The 21,178-nt window shown below is 35.4% G+C and overlaps 1 protein-coding gene across 1 annotated transcript in view; it reads left to right on the top strand.

Annotated features, from left to right (window-relative positions):
• Positions 1-21,178, top strand: part of DPP10 (dipeptidyl peptidase like 10) — a 610,898-nt gene that overhangs the window by 454,672 nt on the left and 135,048 nt on the right. The window contains exons 6-7 of the mRNA XM_046659152.1: positions 8,001-8,053; positions 8,154-8,235. Of these exons, the coding sequence (XP_046515108.1) occupies positions 8,001-8,053; positions 8,154-8,235 (135 nt within the window). The remainder of the gene's footprint in view (positions 1-8,000; positions 8,054-8,153; positions 8,236-21,178) is intronic.

Here is a 21,178-nt window from a genome sequence, read left to right as displayed (position 1 = left end):
CAATATTATCATCACCAGGAAACTGAAGCAATCAAAGCTATGTCACTTATCCAAGTTTGCACATATTGACCCAGACAAATAATCCACCCAGACGCTTTAAGACCCAACCCACAGTCTTCACTATTACACTGCTCTGGAGTCTTAGATCGATACGATGGTGGAAGATAGTAAATAAAAACATAAGTAAGTAAATTATGTTCATGCCTAATAAAAATATGTGTTTTAAGAAATGACTCAAGAGTTTCTTAAGGTAATGAGCAATGACATTTTCATTTGACAATATTTAATCCTTTTCACAGTTTAACTAGAATTTAGTCAGGATCTTAATACCTATGTTTAAATAGTCAAGGTTTAGCGTGTACCTATGTCAGAAAAAAGATGAAAATGAATTAATTTCCTCAGATGTTAAAATGTATTTTCAAGTTGTATTGAGGTGATTCTAGTCAGGAAGAGGCAAACAAATAAACACAACCAAAAATAGTCCAGGGAAAGATCAAAGTTCTATGTGGAATTTAGGAATAACATTAAAACAAAGAAAAAGATAAGTTACTGAACAGATTTTATTAGAAAACTGACAAGTTATTTGGGGAATAAAAAACAAAACTTGGTTTATACTTTACACCTTAAACAAAAAATAATTTTAGATGAATTGAAGGGATCATGGATTTCAAAAATACTAGAAAAAAAATAATAGTTTAAAGTTTGTAATGTTGAGTTAGTGAAGATTCTCTTGGTGTGCTACTAGGATCTGAAATAGGAAATAATTTTTAGAAGTAATAATATAAAGATTTAAAAATTTCTTTATAGAATGCACACAAAGTGAAAAGGCAAATATTAATTGTGTAAAGTACTTGTTGCATTTATGAAAACAAAGTTACAATTCATAATATAAAAAGTTTTTTGAAATCAACAAGAAAAAGATGAATAATCCCATAGAAAAGACATTGATAGACAAGTCACAGATGAGGAAAACAAAGCATTAAAAGCTTACAACCAGATATTCCAGCTCAATCACATTCAAATTGCAAGTCTAAATGATGATGTTTTGTGTTTGTTTTTGCTGTTCAAATAATTCAAATCAGCACAATAGATAACATTATTTTATTATGCTATTAAAGAAAAAAACATACTGTGTAGCACACAACAGTACAAATTGTTTTTAACCTCTCTGGAAAAGGACTTGGTAATATGAATCAAAATGTAAAATTTTCATGTCTTCTGCTATAAGTTTTAGTTCTGGGAATATATCCTAAGGATACGCATAAATATGCAATGAAAATAATCTCAGCATTTTGTATAATATGTGAAAAATATCATCAACCTAAATAGCTATTAATATGTAAATATTCACATAAATTATCAAATGTTTTCGAAAACTATATTTATTATAATTTTTTCAATATTTTAAAAATCATTCAACACAGATGTGTTTTAATTATCTATGAGAGTATAGTGTTGTGAAAGGTGACTAATACAAAATCCATACAAGTAATTTTTTTTTTAATTTTCCTGCTTGATAGTAAGACTTTTATTAAAGAAATTAACAAGTTGCAATTGAAATAGATTTGAGTTTTTCTGACACCATTTTCTTGGTCTAGCTGCATGGAATAACTAAATAATTTCCGTATAATTTGTACTCTAATTTTTACATCAAAACAGTTGGATATATTTTGCTTTTTCCAATTTTCTTGATGAGTAAATTAATTTTTTTAAGTAACCTGCTCAAGAAAGCACAAGCTAGGACTTGATGCTGTTGAAAGGAAGAAAGAATCTTTTCACCAAAGTTGCTGTGGAATGAACTGATCACTTTCCTAAATTACATGCTTGGCTCAGTTATGGGGCCTGAAAATACCTGTATGCTGAAACAGTAATTTTCATCCTGGCCTTTCTAGTTCTAGCACTAACTAAAAACAAGGGTGACAGTTTGTCTCTCACTCTTCGTATATTGCAACATATATTGCAATATGTTTCTGTTCTGACGTGCTGGCAGAAAACTAGTTTGTAGTTAATAAAATGATGTTTAAATTTATTTGAGTGCAAATTAAAACCTGCTTGCCCCACTGTCAGCTGCTGACCTTTAAGTGCTATTGAGATTATCCAATCAGATATTTTCAGCGATGGTACATAGGAAATAACTGAGTGCCAATTGGTGTGAAAGTAGCTGATTTGCATTAATTAATACAGAAAGGTCTGGGACATGAAAACATTTTATTACAGAGAATGGCATTACCAGTGAGGCTGGTACTTTAGTCAGCAGTATATTGTGGTGAAAATTACATGTTAAATATGAATAATTGAAAAACTGATGCTATGGAGTGTCTGTGAAATGAAATTTTGCATCGTAGACAACTTCTCAGGAACTGAATTCTAAGAACAACTTGAAAGGGTTCATCTACGATGATCAGTTAATTTATCTAACAAGGAATATATCAGAAAAAAGATTTAGTCTGCTCCATCTAAGATCCCCTGTTGTATAATAAAGTATATTCTTCCCGTGCCGGCTGCTATTAATAAGCTGGCCAGTTACTGACAAATATTATTTATACCTTTAGTTTCCTCCCATATTGATTCTCCCTTTCAACCAATACTTATTATTCACGTGTTCACAAAGCCTTTTTTGGTACACAGTGTTTTAAAAGGATTTTTGTAGAGCTGCAGCTTATCATTTTGTGAATTGTATTTACCATGTAAGAGCATCTTACCTGACAGTCTAGTTCTTCACTGCATAATAAAGAGAAACTTTTCCAACAATAGAATCATTCCTCACTCATCTTAAAAGGGATCCATTATCTCAGAACAAACTTGGCGTCTTCGGACCACTGACTTCTCAGAGAAACTAACGGCCTTTTGCCTCTATTGTCTTTTCTCTCACTGGCATTCTTTCATAAACGCTGTTTACTTGGAGACTTACTTCCTCCTAGTTTCACTTTTCTAACTGTTTGAGGCAATGGCAAATCCAAAATCCTGTTTTAAATATTCACCAGGTCCTGAAAATGCATACTATTTATACCACTTCGGCAGTTTAACTGCAGTGCAGAAAAGGCTTGGCACACTGAGATATAAACCTCTGGGTTAAGTATAAATTACTAAAATACTTTGTCCTTTTTTCTCGTAAGTATCTCTCCTTGACATGAATCCCCATAGACGTCTTAGGTAATAACTGATATTCCAAGAAAAAATTGTGAGAAACAACGAAAGAAGAAGGAAATTTACATTTTAATCTGATATATTAGATCATCTTTCCAAACTGAAATTTCTCTTAACTGTGGCCATCACAATTAATTCATGCCTACTCCTGTCAATAAATCTTTGGGTGGTGGCTTAATAGTCTTTTAGAAATGAATCTTTTGCAAAGCTGGAGTTCTGCTTCCTGCCCCGGCTCCCTGAAAGAGAATGTGCAGAGAGATTAAGGCACAGTATGGATTGTAACCAGACAGATGTGGGCTCAAATTGTGGGTGTGTCTCCTTCTTAGACTTTCAGTGCTTCCAGAGCCTATCGTGTGAATTATGAATGAACATATCTACTTCTTCAGGTTGATTTAAACATTAATTGTTATAATATATGTAAAGCACCCAGCAGAGTCTGGTATTCAGTAAATGCTCAATTTGAGAGTTGATATTGCTGTATGTAGGATTACCTTAAATTTGATACACTGGCTGCATTTTTCTCAACTATATTAGTCCATTCAATGCCTAAGTCAACGGTTATCTTCTGTATGATGCAACCTTGAAACCAAAAAGATTAATTGCTTCTTTGAAATGCTATGGATTTATAATCTTCAAGTTCTAATTTAACCATGACTTGCAAGAGAGCACTCTATACTAATGTAATGTTTCTTAATCTTGTCATCCTGACTAGATCAAGAGCCCTTGGGGACAGGGACTGTGTTTATTTTCGTTTTTGCTTTTGACAAGGTGCTTAACTTATGAGCTTGAACATAATCAATATTCAATAAATATTGATAAAATGACAGATAGACAACATATAGGAGTAAGCAAAACTTACCAATTGATTCTGTTTTGTATTTTATCCTATTTTAAAAATAATTTTATTTTCACAATTTTTTTTAAATGATACTTGGTACAGTGCCTGTGTCAAACAGGTTGTTTAACAGACACTTGATCCATGAATGGATGTAGCTAGTTTTCATTTACAGAGGATGAATGCCACCATTCTGGATAACTTCTATACTTTTCTTATTTTCCAGTTCTGGCAGACCTTAAAAATGCCTGTTTTTTCTTTCTTCCAGGAATATCTCATGCTATGTCTACTTTACTAGTATAGTCGAACTTCATTATTTGTGGACTCTAGGTTTGCAAGTTGGCCTACTTTCTAAAATTTAGTTGTAAGCTCGAAATCGATACTCACTGCTCCTTCTCAGTCATGCACAGACATGTGCGAGCAGCAGAACAGTTGAGCTCCTGATATACTGATCCCCAGCTGAGATCAAACAAGGCGACACTCTGCTTTCTTGCTCAGTTTTCATGTTGTAAATTGGTGTCCTTTTCATGATCTTTTTAGTGCTATGTTTCTCACATTTGTGCTTTTTGTTGATGGTTTTGCTGTTTAAAATGTCTCCCAAGCATGGTGCTGAAGTGCTGTCTAGTGTTCCTAGGTGCAAGACGGCTGTGATGTGCTTCACAGAGAAAGTGCATGTGTTAGAGAAGCTTCGTTCAGGCATGAGTTATAATGCTGTTGGGCATGAGTTCAATGGTAATCAATCAATAACATTAAATATTAAATACAGTGTCTTCAAAAAGATACACACATGAAACAAGGTTATATATTGATCGATTCATAAAAATGTGATTAGAGACTCACAGGAAACGAATCTTGTATTTCTTTTAGGAGACATGGTTCAGTATTTACAAATTCGGTGTTTACAATGACTTTGTAGAACGTAATTACAGCAAACAATGAGAATCAATTATACCACTCTTAGTAATCAACCTCTTCTTGGGGTTCCCAAAGTAATGTAAAGATGATGAGGATCAGATTGGATTGCAGGATCTTATGATGCTCTCTGTTTCTCCCCATACCTTTTGGCATCATGAGATTGAATGATTGGACATCTCAAGGATGCTTCCAGGAACAAGCTTTGATCAAGTTTTTACATAGTAGAGCTCAATTTTGCCCCACTCCCACTACCTCTGCCATACTATTCACACTCTGTAACAAGTAGTGGAACATCATTTGCAAGGATGGGATGAATATGTAATTCTTGACCGTGAAATGTTTTTGTCCCCAAGGATCTCATCAGATGCTCAGTTTGGCTCTCATTGTGCAGCAGCCAATCATTACAGGAAAAAGACTATTGCTAACCTTAGGGACATGAAACAAGACCTACCTAGCCAATATAGAAGAGGATCCTAAGATACAAGGAAATGAGGAATATTAAAGCAGATAAAAATGCTCTTCAAGGAAGGAGAGAGAGAGATACAGATTAACAGAGAGAATCTAGACCGTTGTACCTTAATACAGATGTTCAGTAAAGCTAAATCCATTTTTCATTGAACAATCCCTGTTTTAAAATCTCTGTAACACTATACAAACAAACAAACAAAGAGAAACCTCTACTTCTAACCCTCTTCAGGATACCTCTCACCCAGTACTCTTTATATTCTGTTGTGGGCATGGGTTGCTATTTTAATTATGGAAAGTTACAAAACAGGAAATATTTGATATCTGCTGGAAGCAAACACATGCACACACACATCAAAGGACAGTAGATTTAGAGGCAAGGGTTCTAAGATAGGAAAAAGGGCTAGGTTCTAATTACCTGTAGATGGCAAACTGCTGGCTCCGTAAGACACCTATAGATGAGGCAGAAGCCCTGTAATTTGTTACTTCAAGCTGGTACAGGTTTGAGGCAAGTCAAGGTTAACCCATTATTGTGGTCCTCCACTTCAACACACCAGATGAAGGAAACAAATGCTTTATCAGGCTAAGAAGTACAAAGCAGAAAGTGGATTTGTATATCCCCCTCTCCAAATCATACCATTTGGAGGACATCTAAGTTCTTTGGTTTATACACTAAGAAGAGCCTGCAACCTCCCTAACAAATATCATAGAAAGAGAACAAAATGCAATGCTTATATCTGCTTTTGTCTCAGTGGTTGTTTTGGAGTGCTTTGACCGAAACATTAATGCACAGGAGCTCTTTCTCTCAAGATGGATATGAGCCTAGAATTCAGATATAGTGTGTTAGATGATTAACACACGGGATGAATAGGCCCCTTTTACCCATTGACATATCTGTCAGCTTTGAAGACCAAATGCTCACTTGGCAGTTTGCTTTGGCAACAGAACTTTCTGAAATGGGAAAAAAAATGCTTATAGAGGTGATCACATTTCTCACCTCTTTGTCAGAGTAGTAAATTCAAGATTTAAAATTTGTAGTCAAATATGAAATTTTGTAGGATAAAATGTGAATGCTAAAATAGACACCAGGAAAAATTATTTTTGCTTCTTCAATTCTATAGCGAAGGCAATCCTAGATTTAATAGTCACTCCAAAAGGAATGGGAGCATAAAGTCTCATTGTAAAGCATAATATTATAGCAAATGGGAAAGGATTGTAATTTCAATACAAAGAGAGAATACTAGTTTCGCTTTACCAAATATGTGGCCAATCATGTTTAATTGAAGCCATTCTTTCAGTGAGAAGAAATAATTTGACTTCTAGGGAGTTTTAATTGATAGTATTATAATATTTGTGCAATGTACATCAACTACAGGAATAAAAGAAGCTTTATAATCGCATGCTGAAAAATGAAAATATCAATGTAAGTTCTGTAAATCCCAGAAATAATATAATAACTTATTAGAGTTAGAAAGAGAAAAAACTTTTTTCACTAGATCCACGTTGCTTAGAGAGAAATAATTCTCACTGAATATAACGTACTCATCATCATTTTCCCTAACCCATCTTTTGCTGTTTTTCTCATTTCTTTTCTATGCCACTATTTCATCATCTATACTTTGGTAAGAACCAAGTATAGAGTTATTTTTGCGTTATCCACTCTGATCCTGTGTTTGGGATTTAATGTCACCCTGTCACATTTTCCTTGGGAAAATGGCATTTAAAAAGAAACAGAGTTCTTTATTAGATAGTACTAAAATCTCTTGAAGATCACATACTTGCAAACAACTAATGTATGATTTTTCAACTATTACAATGGAGGGTTGGAGGGGGTTATCCTACTTTGTCTCCACCAACAAAACATTTCAAGCTGCCTGAGTTTTTCCCCATCAGAATCATTACTCAACGAATATCGATGATGTGTTTCATCCAAACATGACACTGTACTAGTTAATGTGGTAGACGCAAAGGTCACCTGACAGCTTCTGATGGGAAAAGGAGACATGTACTTAAAATATTTGTATAGTTTACACTACAATGTGAGAAGTGTCCTAAAAATCAAAGAGTATATTGTAGGAGAGGTGGATGGATTTCCATGGAGGGGATCAATATGAGCTTTCTGCAGAGGCTATATTAGAAGAAGGGAAAATTTCAACCTGAGTTGGGATAGGATGACCTAGGAAGAAAACACAGAAAAACTTCAAGATGTACATGGGAAATTTGTCTAACGTGATTGAAGTATAGACTAGGTAAAGGGAAGCAGTGGATGATAAGGGTGGAAAAGTATGTAGAACTCAATATACCAAAATCCTTGAACATCAATGAAGCAGTTTAAACTTTATTATGTAGGCAGTGAGGAATCACTGAAAATTTTGAATTAGAAATCAATATAGTACAATTATACTGAGCATAGACTGGATTGAATAAGGGATGGGGTTGATGCTAAGAAGGAGAGTTAGGAGCTATTCCAGTAGGCTCGGACAAGGCAATAAACTCCAGAACTGGAATATTTCACGTTTTAATTTTTCTCTAAAACCAGTTCTCAATTTCTTGTATTTTATCAAGAGCTTGTATACACATTAAGATAGAACCTGTATTTCAAACTAGAGTTGATAACTCTTCTTTTTTTAAATTTCAGATTTTTCATTATTCCTATACTGCTTCATATGTGATTTACAACATACACACAAGGTAAGTTCTTCAATCTTCTGGTTTTCCTGAGCAATTGTCAAACTAAATTGTTGGTGTAGATGTCAATTTGTTCATGTAAAAATATTTACCTTTTTTCAAGGGAAGTTTGGGAGTTAAACCCCCCAGAAGTGGAGGACTCCGTCTTGCAGTATGCGGCCTGGGGAGTGCAAGGGCAGCAGCTGGTAAGCACAGGCACTGCTGTGCACCATGTACTTGCCAGTCAGGGGCCTATGAACCCGTTTATGGAAACCACTTTCTTGGAAAAATTTCCCTGTTATACTTAATAATTTTTATTTAACTTTTTATCTTTTATCTAGTGTTCTAACTTAAGAATATGTCAAATAACACTAGGATTATCTTACCAATTAATTAAAACACAAAAAGTTTATAGAGTAATGTATGATTAAACTGCTAATTAATAATGAAAGCTTGGGGGCTGGCCCAGTGGCGCAGTGGTTAAGTGCGCACATGCAGCTTAGGTGGCCCGGGGTTCTCTGGTTTGGATCCCGGATGGGGACATGGCACCGCTTGGCACACCATGCTGTGGTAGGCGTCCCACATTTAAGGTGGAGGAAGATGGGCGTGGATGTTAGCTCAGGGCCAGTCTTCCTCAGCTAAAAGAGGAGGATTGGCAGCAGTTAGTTCAGGGCTAATCTCCCTCAAAAAAAAAAAAAAAAAAGAATAATGAAAGCTTGAAGAGATCCAAGAATACTAGGATCTAGTTTTATATTTCCATTACATAGTTATGTCAATTGTCATGCAGAACTCCAAAAAGAGACCATTCATATTCACTTTAAAAACATTTTTTTTTAAATTCATGATGATAATGAATTCTCTTCCAGACCTTACATTTCAGAGGCCCTCCCTGAATTTTTCTTTTTTTTAAAGATTGGCACCTGAGCTAACATCTGTTGCCAGTCTTATTTTTTCTTCTTCTTCTTCTCCCTGATCCCCCCCAGTACATAGTTGTATATTGTTGTTGTGGTCCTTCTAGTTGTGGGATGTGGGATGCTGCCTTAATATGGCTTGACAGGAGGTGCCATGTCTGCGTCCAGGATCCTATCAGTCCAAACCCTGCACCACCGAAGTGGAGCACGGGAACCCAACCACTCGGCTATGGGCCAGCCCCAAAAGCATTTTTAAGGGTAGACATGTAAGACGAAATTTACACTTGACAATATTTTCTTGAGAGGATTTTTCATCATGTTTTGAAATTATCACAAACTCAGAAAGAGACTTATTGATGTATAAAAGTAGTTTGAGCAACACTATGCTCTTGTACATGTCCCGTGACGCCCATATAAGGACTTCAACAGAATAAGGCTCAGGAAGTGGTACTGCAAGCTCCGATGGCATATGCATGGTCAAACATACTAAGCATTGTGAAACTGATTTCTAAGTTGTTTGTGTTTATCCTCCTATCAGCAACAAGGTGAGAGTTCCCTTTGTTCCATATCCTCACCGACACCTAGTTTTTCCAGACTATCATATTATTTGTCAATAATGACATTATTGCTTCTTCCATTTCAATTTTTATACTTTCTGCTTATTAAAATCATCTTGCACTAGCAACTTTATGGATGTATCTAGGTATGATGTGGGATTTTTTTGTGGGAAGATTTTTAAAAACTTACTCTCTTATGGCTATCAGGTTAAGTTTTACATTTGAGATAGTATTGGTGATATGTACATTTCTAAAATCCATCTCACCTAAATTTCCAATTTTTTAGCATAATATTTTAATAACTTAAAAAGTATTCTTTTAATCTTTGCATTTGGTGTGATATTTTTCTTCTTTCCTAATATTATTTGTAAATACTTTCTTTCTCTCCTGCTTACCTTGTTCGATATTTGTAAATTTCACATTTATCTTCTCAAAAAGCCAAAGTTTAAATTGATTTAATACTTTCTATTGTAATATTAGTGTTTTCTTTTTCTTTTCTAACGTGAACACTGACGACTATATTTTTTTCTAAATTTTGTGTAACTTTCATCGAACAAATTTGGTAGTAATATTTTTAATAGAATTTAATTTGAATATTTTTTCAATTTTCATTGTATGTTCTTATTTCAGGCGGGATATTTTGATGTTTGTTTTTAAATTTACAAAACTTTGGAATTAGCTTTAAAACTAATTTGTAAAGTTCAGAAATGGATCTTTGTACTAGTGACTTTGAAATTGATAAGACTTGTTCATGGCTTAATATAAACATTTATAAATGTTTTCCATGTGATAGGTACAGCGCTCTATATATGTATCAGATCAGCCTTAATAATTATATTTTTAAGACTTATTTCTTTACCAGTGATAATGCATATGTGATCTTTAGAGTTCTGTCAGTTTTGCACTCTATAATTTGAACTATTATTTTAAGAGTGAGGGGTTTTAAATGTTAAATAAATCTTTCAGTAAGTTAAAATTCTCGATACTCTTATCAATATGTTTCCCTATTTACCTTTAAGAATTCTGATTCACCAACCCTAACTCTAAGCTTTAACAGAGTCCTTTAACAGAAGTTAGAATCTTCTAGACTTTTTTAAAATTAGAATTGCTGCTTCAACAACAGCTGGGTGGGCTGAGTTATGTTTCTTGTTTCGCATGGACCTCAAGTTCCTCAGATTTAAGATAGAAATGTCTATACCAGCCTATCATTATGATAATTCATTTGAGAAATATAAATATTTCCCTTAATAAGAAGCATGAAATTATTATTTTTATTTCATTTTGTAAATGTAAGAAATACTTTCTTAAGCTAGTGGATGAAATAAGGAAGTAGTACTAGATGTTTCATGTCACAAGAAGACTGTAGAACAGTACACTGTTACTGAACAATGCTTCTTTTCATTGGAAATATTCTGAAAGTGAATATACCTGAGATAAGGTCTTTGCCAGTGGCTGGTCATGTGACCTTGGCCAAGTCATTTTTCCTTTTGGAACCTCATTTTCTTCCTCATTTTCCTCCCCAAATCTCCAGCACATAGTTGTATATCTTAATTGTAAGTCCTCTAGTCCTTCTACGTGGGATGCCCCCACAGCATGGCTTCATGAGCTGTGTGTAAGTCTGCCCAAGATCCCAACTGGCGAACTCTGGGCCGCTGAAGCGGAGCTCATGAACTTAACTACTGGGCCATGGGGCTGGCCTTTTTTTTCTTTTTTTGGCACCTCATTTTCATCATCAGTAAAATGAGGGCATTTGACTCTTCTTGTTGGCCTCATTTATATAAAATATTATATTCTATTTTTGTTTAAATATTGAAATTATTTTAAAATTTTTATTTTCAAAATGGTTGGGATAGAGAAGAAGGGAGAACATGAAAAGTTGCAAAGAGCTAAGTCGTAATTTCCATGACAGATTTTCTTCTTCTTCTTTTTTTTTAATCATAGTTTGCCACTCTGAGATATTTCCAGAGTCAGCTGTGCAGTAGATGAGAGTTTTGGTAAAAATATTTTTCACATGCAAAAACAACTTTCATTGTGTGTTGGTGGATATGTTTCTTGAACATGTAAACTAAGTGTTAAATGTAATATTAAAATGACAAACTACTTATAATAGAGAAAAGACTTGACAGTAAAATAAATTGTTATCACTGGTCTTTAATCCCCCACATGTTTAACATGGTTTTATGGACTTAGACAAAAGAGACATTGAGGAAACCAAGATTTACTCAAAAATATTGAAAGAAGCATTTACCAAGTTGCTGCCAGATATTGGACTTGAAGCTACTTAAACATCTTTATGGATGCATTTCACAAAGAATCTGACATAATATGCCTTTTTCACTGCCATATCCACACTAAATGTTTGAATAGTTGATTAAACAATTATGAGGAAAACAAGATAGTGATTTAAAATGAAAAAATCCAATGGTTCAGATACCATAGATTATAAATGGTATGTTTGCCTTTATCATGTATATATTTAGAGAAATTTTAAAACAATGTATTTAAGATGCTTATGTAGGACTGTCTCTAGAGCCGTTGCATTATGAATTCCTGAAGGTTGACAGAAGACGCTGCATAGGATATGCTAGATATGATGATGCTGGGTTTGGTTCAGAGAAGGCACTAATCAATGTGCCCATGCACAGTGGTGAGTGGGCACCAAGAGGTGGGCAGATGCTTTCACTCTGATGCTGTCAACAGGCAAGTCCATTGGGCCAGAGGCAAATTCCAAACACACAAATTCCAGACCCAGAAACCCAAGCTAACTTCATTTTTATGTCACTGGAGAGTCTTTAAGAAAATCTTTAAAACTTTGGTTGGTTTTAAATGACTCTCTTATTCTCCAAGGTTGAATGGAACCTATATCTATGCCAAAATAAAAGTTTGATACACTCAAGGAAGTAGCATCAATTGCATGCACTTTCTTTAATGGTTGCTATTAATTTCTTATTTTTCAGTATATTTGAGAAAATCATAAAAATACTTAAAGTTTATAAAAATCATAGGTCCTCTCATGGCAGTAATTTTGCAGGTAATTGAATCCTTAATCTACTACTTACTAGCCTTTGACTTTGAAAATATTAAAATCTCTATATGCCTAAATTTCCTCATCTTTAAAATGGCGACAATAGCAGTACTTTACTAATAGTGCTGTTCTGGTGTTTAATGTATAAATATAAAGCGCTTTGAAAAGTATTAAGCATAGGGTGTTTTTTAGGTGTTCATTTTTATTTTTATTTTTCAAAAGATAAAGCCTTTGTCACTTGAATTTTAACTTCACTAGATTTGTGCAGAACTAATCCTTTGTAATGGCATTTTCCAAAGTTCTTTGGGAAACTTTTGGGATAAATTCTATATTTGTCAAGGTTATCTTTTGTGTGCATGTAAACATAATTCAATATGAATTAAGGACACTTCTCTATGAACGACTAATGGTCCATTTTATGTGACTATGACAGGCTTTGTCAATATTTGAAGCCATCAGGAAACTGAGCAATATGATTTTATTAGATGTGAGTCATTACAATACTTTAATTAGATTTGCATTAAATTAATGAAAGAGTCCTGTAGTGTTTATAAACTAAGGACAATTAATTTCTCATCCTTAATTTTTAGTTTTTAATTTTATTTGCTGTAATAGAAATCCCCGGTTGTAGAGAAGAGAGGTAAGAGATTGACATAATTTCTAGATAAAGAGGGTTGAGTTAGAACTCAAAGGATGGAGAATTTTTCAGTAATGCTAGCTGTGGGGAAAGGCAATTTGGATGTGGTAGACTTTATGCAAAAAAGACTCTGACACAGTACAACATACATTATTTAGAGAAGGCAGTGGAGTAGACTCCCTCAGCTGTAGTAAATATTCTATAAAAGGAAGTGGTGGATCCCAAAACAGGGAAAACATGTTAGTCATTTAATTGAAAAGTTTTCTGGTTTAAGAAGGTATGTCCTTTTGCTTTTCAAAAATAACTTTGTCTTATAGAAGTTAAAATCATTCGTAGATCATTTTGAAAATTCATGTAATTATATGCATTCACATAAACTCCTATACAAAAATAAAATATACTTATCTATAATTATACCACCAGAATTAAAAGATTTGGAAAATCAGATGAAGAAGTGTGAGTTTGAGAAGGGAAAAACATTTCACTGATTAGAACATGATATCTAGAATCAGAAAAACCTCAGCTCAAACCCAGATTCTTTTTTTGTTTTGTGACTTAGGGAAGGCTGACAGCTCTAAGTGTAAGCATATTAAAAATGAAAGAAAATCATAACTGCTCCCAGTTTTGAGGTTTGAATGGTATAGGGCATGTGCACAAGTCAAGATTCTCCAGAAAACAGAACCCATGGTGTATGTATGTGTCTATGTGTGTTCTCTCTCTCCTCTTCTCTCCCTCTACAGAGTGAGGGAGAGAAAAAGAGTGAGAGAGAGATTTTGAGGAATTGACTCATGCAGTTATGGGGGCAGTCTGGCAGGCTGGAAACTCAGATAGGAGTTAATGTTGTGATCTTGAGCTACAGTTGGGCAGATGTCCTTCTTCGGAAAACCTGTTTTTGCCATTAAAGACTTCACCTGGTTTGATAAGGACCACCACATTATTCTTTACTTAAAATCAACTGATCGTAAATGTTAATCACATTTTCAAACTACTTTCACAACAAGACTATTGTTAGACCAAGCAGTCAGGCACCATAACCTAGCCAAATTGACAAATGAAATTAACCATCACAGCACAGTAAGCATTCAATAAATTATAGTTATTAATCTGATTTCCACTTGTCCTTTCCTTACAATAATGTACTTAATTCAGTCTCATCTTCTTTGACTAAATATTTTAGCAGCTTATTTTCTAATGTCCCTTCTCCAATTGCTAGCCACTTGAATCTACCCACTGTCTACAGAGACGTGTAAAAAATGCAGATCCTTAACAGCTCTCACAAGGTTATGAAATGTCATTGAAATGACACACAGTGTCATTGATATGACTCACAAGATGTGACTGAGGTGACATATCATCTAGCTCCGGCCACTCCACTGCAGAGTTGAAGCACAGATTTTTCTCTACCTGAACTGAACTCTTTGTAATTTCCAGAGAGTGACATACTGCTTCTTTCTGTCTCTGAGCCATTCTCTTTGTATATCTAGTCATTGTTTTCTTTTCATCAGAACTCTTTGTCACATACCTTCCCTCTCTTCTCTGAGAATTTCTTCTCAACATTTCTTCATGTTAAGTGAATTGCTTACTTCTCAGGATTCTAACATTCTTCTATTTTATCTCAAATTATTTAATAGTTTACAGTATTTTTTTACATTGCTATCTTCTACCACTGACCTACCGTCATTTCCAGAACAGGCAGAAAACAGAATATGCTAAATATCTCTATCTCTCTCTCCTCTTCCCCTCCTCCTTCTTCATAAAATTCATTTAGCACAAAGCAAAATGTAGGTTTAGTAAATATCTGGATGCATTGAGAAATTAATAAAAGGCTGACTGTTATTTCCATTGATAATGGGATACCAAAGAAGGTTTGGAGGATGGCATAATATGAAAAGAAGTCATGCAGGAAAAGACAGATCTGGTAGGAGAGTTCATGATAGACTACAAGCAATTGAGTCTGGAGGCAGAGAGCTAGGTTTAGAGGTTATTATGATAATCTAGAAATGGATTGATAAAGAACAATATATTTAAGACATAAATAAATCAAGTTTTAAACTGAGATCTAAAATTTGATTGCAGTCCAAACCCAAAAATTATCTTTTAAATACTCATCCAAGTAAATTAAATGATGCAAATATTATATCATGTATTTCTACACTTTTTTAACTAAAAAAATCTCATTTTAGACTAATTTTTAAAGAACTTTTTTTGAATACAAATAAAAGACTGATGCATACAAAAGGCTGTACTTTGCGTTGAGTAAGTACAAAAGACTGTACATATTTAATGTATAAAACTTGATGAGGCGGAGCAAAATGGCGGGGTGAGCTGACCCGGGATTCTCTCCCCTCCAAAATACAACAAAAGATTGGAAGAACTGAATTTCAGAGAATAAACATAATGCCAGCTCGTTAGAGACCTACAATACCAAGAAGGCAGAGATCATAAACCTAGCTTTACCCCTTCGGAGGCGCCAGAACGGTAGGAGAGAACATCACTCCCTCCCCTAGAGTCTGCCATTGCTGGGGTGCGGGTCGGGAAGGAGCGGGGGAGGGGCCGTGTGACCGGGGGATCATCCAGGACTCCTGGCGCTGATTCAGTGGAGACCCGCTGAGGGGGGAGAAAGCTTCCGTCTGCGGGGACCCTATAAATCAAGGGCCTTGGGAGACCAGAGAACAGAACTGATCTGAACCCAGACCGGCACGTGTGAGTAACAGCCCCTCCCCCCTAACAAAGCCAGTGGGCGCAGCCATCTTGCCTGAAGGTGGAGAGATATCACGCCGCTCTCGACCCCCATCTAGTGGCGACAGGCTGTAACTGCAACGGAATTCTACCACCGTGAGAAAAAACTGCTCCTCTACCATCCAGCAATTTATAAAAGCCCCAGACCAGAAGGAAAACAATAAAAACACAGAATTAAGTCCTGAGGACTTGGAATTAGGTAAACTAAGTGATAATGAATTCAGAGCAGCTATAATCAAAAAACTCAATGAGGTAGAGAGAAAGATAGAGAAACAAGCCGAGTTCTGGAGTTACTTCACAAAAGAGATTGAAATCATAAAGAAGAATCAAACAGAATTACTTGAGATGAAAAACACAATGGACCAGATAAAACAGAATACGGATTCCCTGAATGCCCATGTAGACAATATAGAGGAGCAAATCAGCATAATCGAGGACAGACAGGCTGAATGGCACCAGACAGAGGAAGAAAGAGAACTAAGGATTAAAAAAAATGAGGAAAATCTCCGAGAGATAATGGATTCAGTGAGGAGTAAGAACATAAGGATCATAGGAATTCCCGAGAATATGGAAAAGGAAAATGGAGCAGAAAGTGTGCTCAACGAAATTATTGAAGAGAACTTCCCAAATCTAGGGATCAACGGAGAAATGTGTGTAGAGGAGGGTTTTAGATCTCCTAGATTTGTCAATGTACAAAGACCCACCACAAGGCACATAATAGTAAAGTTGGCAAATAGGAATGATAAGGAAAGAATACTCAGGGAAGTAAGGAAAAAAAAGAGAATAACCTATAAAGGAGCCCCTATCAGACTGTCAGCAGATTTCTCTACAGAAACCCTACAAGCTAGGAGAGAATGGAGTGATATATTCAAAGCTTTAAAGGATAAAAACCTTCAGCCAAGAATACTCTATCCAGCAAGAATTTCCTTCAGATATGAGGGAGAAATTAAATATTTTCCAGACAAACAAAAGTTAAGGGAATTTGTAACTAAAAGTCCTCCATTACAAGAAATCCTCAAGAAGGCTCTCATACTTGAAAAAAGAAAAAAAGGGAGCAAGGGGACACAAGCCACAGACTAGGGAGACCGATGGATAGAACCAGAACAGGATAGCAAATATTCAACTATAGCATTAGGGTAAAAATAAGGAAACTACCAAAACAAGGACTATCTTAGCACTCTAACTACAAATTAATAAGACGAGTTGGAATAAAAAATGAAAATAATTATTTAGGAGGGGAAGAGCAAAGGGTCTAAATCAGTATTGGTCGAGTAAGTAAGAGACCACCAGAGAATAGACTATATTATACACGAGATTCTAAATACAAACTTCAAGGTAGACACTAAAATAAAGTACAGAACAGAGTCACAAATCATATAGATAAGGAAAAATCTAAGAAACACAGCATAAGAAATTGCAGTATTAAATGGATAGTCTAAAGCACACAGGAAAAGAAACACAGGAAAACAAGATAATGAGTGACAGATTGACAGCGTTAAGTCCACATGCATCAATAATCACTCTCAATGTGAATGGATTGAACTCTCCAATAAAAAGACACAGGGTGGCAAAATGGATTAAAGAACAAGATCCAACAATTTGTTGCCTCCAGGAAACACACCTCAGCCCCAAGGACAAACACAGACTCAGGGTGAAGGGGTGGAGGACAATACTTCAAGCAAATAGCAAGGAAAAAACGGCAGGTGTTGCAATTCTAATATCAGACCAAGTGGATTTCAAAATAAGACAGGTAAAGAGAGACACAGAGGGACAATATATAATGATCAAAGGGACACTTCATCAAGAAGAAATAAAGCTTATAAATATCTGTGCACCCAACACAGGAGCACCAAGATTCATAAAACAACTATTAACAGACCTAAAGGAAGATGTTAAGAACAACACAATAATAGTAGGGGACCTCAACATCCCACTGACATCAATGGACAGATCATCCAGACAGAAAATCAACAAGGAAATAGTGGAGCTGAATGAAAAACTAAAACAATTGGAATTAATAGACATATATAGATCACTCCACCCTGAAGGAGCTGAATACACATTCTCCTCAAGTGCACATGGAACATTCTCTAGGATAGACCATATGTTGGGAAACAAGGCAAGCCTCTACAAATTTAAAAAAATTGAAATAATAACAAGCATCTTCTCAGATCATAGTGCTATAAGGCTAGGAATTAATTACAAGAAAAAAGTTGAGAAAGGCACAAAGATGTGGAGACTAAACAACACACTACTGAACAAGCAATGGATCATTGAAGAAATTAAAGAAGAAATAAAAAAATACCTGGAAACAAATGAAAATGATAGCATGCCATACCAACTCATATGGGATACAGCAAAAGCTGTATTAAGAGGAAAATTCATCGCAATACAGGCACATCTTAACAAACGAGAAAAATCCCAAATAAGCAACCTTAAAGCACACCTAACTGAACTAGAGAAAAAAGAACAAATGAAGCCCAAAGTCAGCAGAAGGAGAGAAATAATAAAAATCAGAGCAGAAATAAATACTATTGAAACGAAAAAGTTAGTAGAAAGGATCAATGAGACAAAGAGCTGGTTTTTTGAGAAGATAAATAAAATTGACAAACCACTAGCCAGACTTACAAAGAAAAAAAGGGAGAAAGCTCAAATAAACAAAATCAGAAATGAGTGAGGAGAAATAACAACAGATTCTGCAGAAATACAACAGATTATAAGAGAATACTACAAAAAACTATATGCCAACAGAATGGATAACCTAGAGGAAATGGATAAATTCTTGGACTCCTACAGTCTCCCAAAGCTCACTCATGAAGAGGCAGACAATTTGAACAGACCAATCACAAGGAAAGAGATTGAAACAGCAATCAAAAATATCCCAAAGAATAAAACCCCAGGACCAGATGGCTTTCCTGGGGAATTCTACCAAACTTTCAGAGAGGATTTAATACCTATCCTTTTCAAGCTATTCCAAAAAATTAGGGAAGATGGAACACTTCCTAACACATTCTATGAGGCCAACATCACACTGATACCAAAACCTGACAAGGCCACCATGAAAAAAGAGAACTACAGGCTAATATCACTGATGAACATAGATGCAAAAATTCTAAACAAAATTTTGGCAACCAGAATTCAGCAATTCATCAAAAGAATCATGCATCAGGATCAGGTGGGATTCATACCAGGGACACAGGGATGGTTCAACATCCGCAAATCAATCAACGTGATACACCACATCAACAAACTGAGGAATAAAAACCACATGATCATCTCAATAGATGCAGAGAAGGCATTTGACAAGATCCAACAGCCATTTATGATAAAAACTCTGAACAAAAGGGGCATAGAAGGAAACTACCTCAACATAATAAAGGCCATATACGACAAACCCATAGCCAACATCATACTCAATGGGCAAAAACTGAACCCCATCCCCCTGAAAACAGGAACAAGACAAGGATGCCCTCTATCACCACTCTTATTTAACATAGTACTGGAGGTCCTGGCCAGAGCAATCAGGCAAGAAAAAGGAATAAAAGGAATCCAAATAGGGAGGGAAGAAGTGAAACTCTCACTGTTTGCAGACGACATGATCTTATATATAGAAAACCCCAAAGAATCCATTGGAAAACTGTTAGAAGTAATCAACAACTACAGCAAAGTTGCAGGGTATAAAATCAATTTGCATAAATCAGTAGCATTTCTATACTCCAGTAATGAACCAACAGAAAAAGAACTCAAGAATACAATACCATTCACAATCACAACAAAAAGAATAAAATACCTTGGGGTAAATTTAACTAAGGAAGTGAAGGACCTATATAATGAAAATTACAAGGCCTTTCTGAGAGAATTGGATGATGACATAAGGAGATAGAAAGACATTCCATGTACATGGATTGGAAGAATAAACATAGTTAAAATGTCCATTCAACCTAAAGCAATCTACAGATTCAACGCCATCCCAATCAGAATCCTAATGACATTCTTTACAGAATTAGAACAAAGAATCCTAAAATTCATATGGGGCAACAAAAGACCCCGAATTGCTAAAGCAATCCTGAGAAAAAAGAACAAAACGGGAGGCATCACAATCCTTGACTTCAAAACATACTACAAAGCTACAGTAATCAAAACAGCATGGTACTGGTACAAAAACAGGTGCACAGATCAATGGAACAGAATTGAAAGCCCAGAAATAAAACCACACATCTATGGACAGCTTATCTTTGACAAAGGAGCTGAGGGCATACAATGGAGAAAAGAAAGTCTTTTCAACAAATGGTGCTGGGAAAACTGGAAAGCCACATGTCAAAGAATGAAAATTGACCATTCGTTTTCACCATTCACCAAAATAAACTCAAAATGGATCAAAGACCTAAAGGTGAGACCTGAAACCATAAGGCTTCTGGAAGAAAACGTAGGCAGTACACTCTTTGACATCAGTATTAAAAGGATCTTTTCGGACACCATGCCTTCTCAGAGAAGGGAAACAATAGAAAGAATAAACAAATGGGACCTCATTAGATTAAAGAGCTTCTTCAAGGCAAATGAAAACAGGATTGAAACAAAAAAACAACCCACTAACTGAGAAAAAATATTTGCAAGTCATATATCTGACAAAGGCTTAATATCCTTAATATATAAAGAACTCTCGCAACTCAATCACAAAACATCAAACAATCCAATCAAAAAATGGGCTGGAGACATGAACAGACATTTCTCCAAAGAAGATATACTGATGGCCAATAGCCACATGAAAAGGTGCTCATCATCGCTGATCATCAGGGAAATGCAAATCAAAACTACACTAAGATATCACCTTACACCCGTTAGAATGACAAAAATATCTAAAACTAATAGCAACGAATGTTGGAGAGGTTGCGGAGAAAAAGGAACCCTCATACACTGCTGGTGGGAATGCAAACTGGTGCAGCCACTATGGAAAACAGTATGGAGATTCCTCAAAAAACTAAAAATAGAACTACCATACGATCCAGCCATCCCACTACTGGGTATTTATCCAAAGAGCCTGAAGTCAGCAATCCCAAGAGTCCTGTGCACCCCAATGTTTATTGCAGCACTGTTTACAATAGCCAAGACGTGGAAGCAACCTAAGTGCCCATCAACAGACGAATGGATAAAGAAGATGTGGTACATATATACAATGGAATACTACTCAGCTGCAAAACAGAACAAAATCATTCCATTTGCAATAACATGGATGGACCTTGAGAGAATTATGTTAAGTGAAATAAGCCAGCGAGAGAAAGA

This window comes from Equus quagga, chromosome 4 (assembly GCF_021613505.1).
Source record: "Equus quagga isolate Etosha38 chromosome 4, UCLA_HA_Equagga_1.0, whole genome shotgun sequence".
NCBI lineage: Eukaryota > Metazoa > Chordata > Mammalia > Perissodactyla > Equidae > Equus > Equus quagga.
This window is presented reverse-complemented; position numbering and strand designations above follow the sequence as displayed.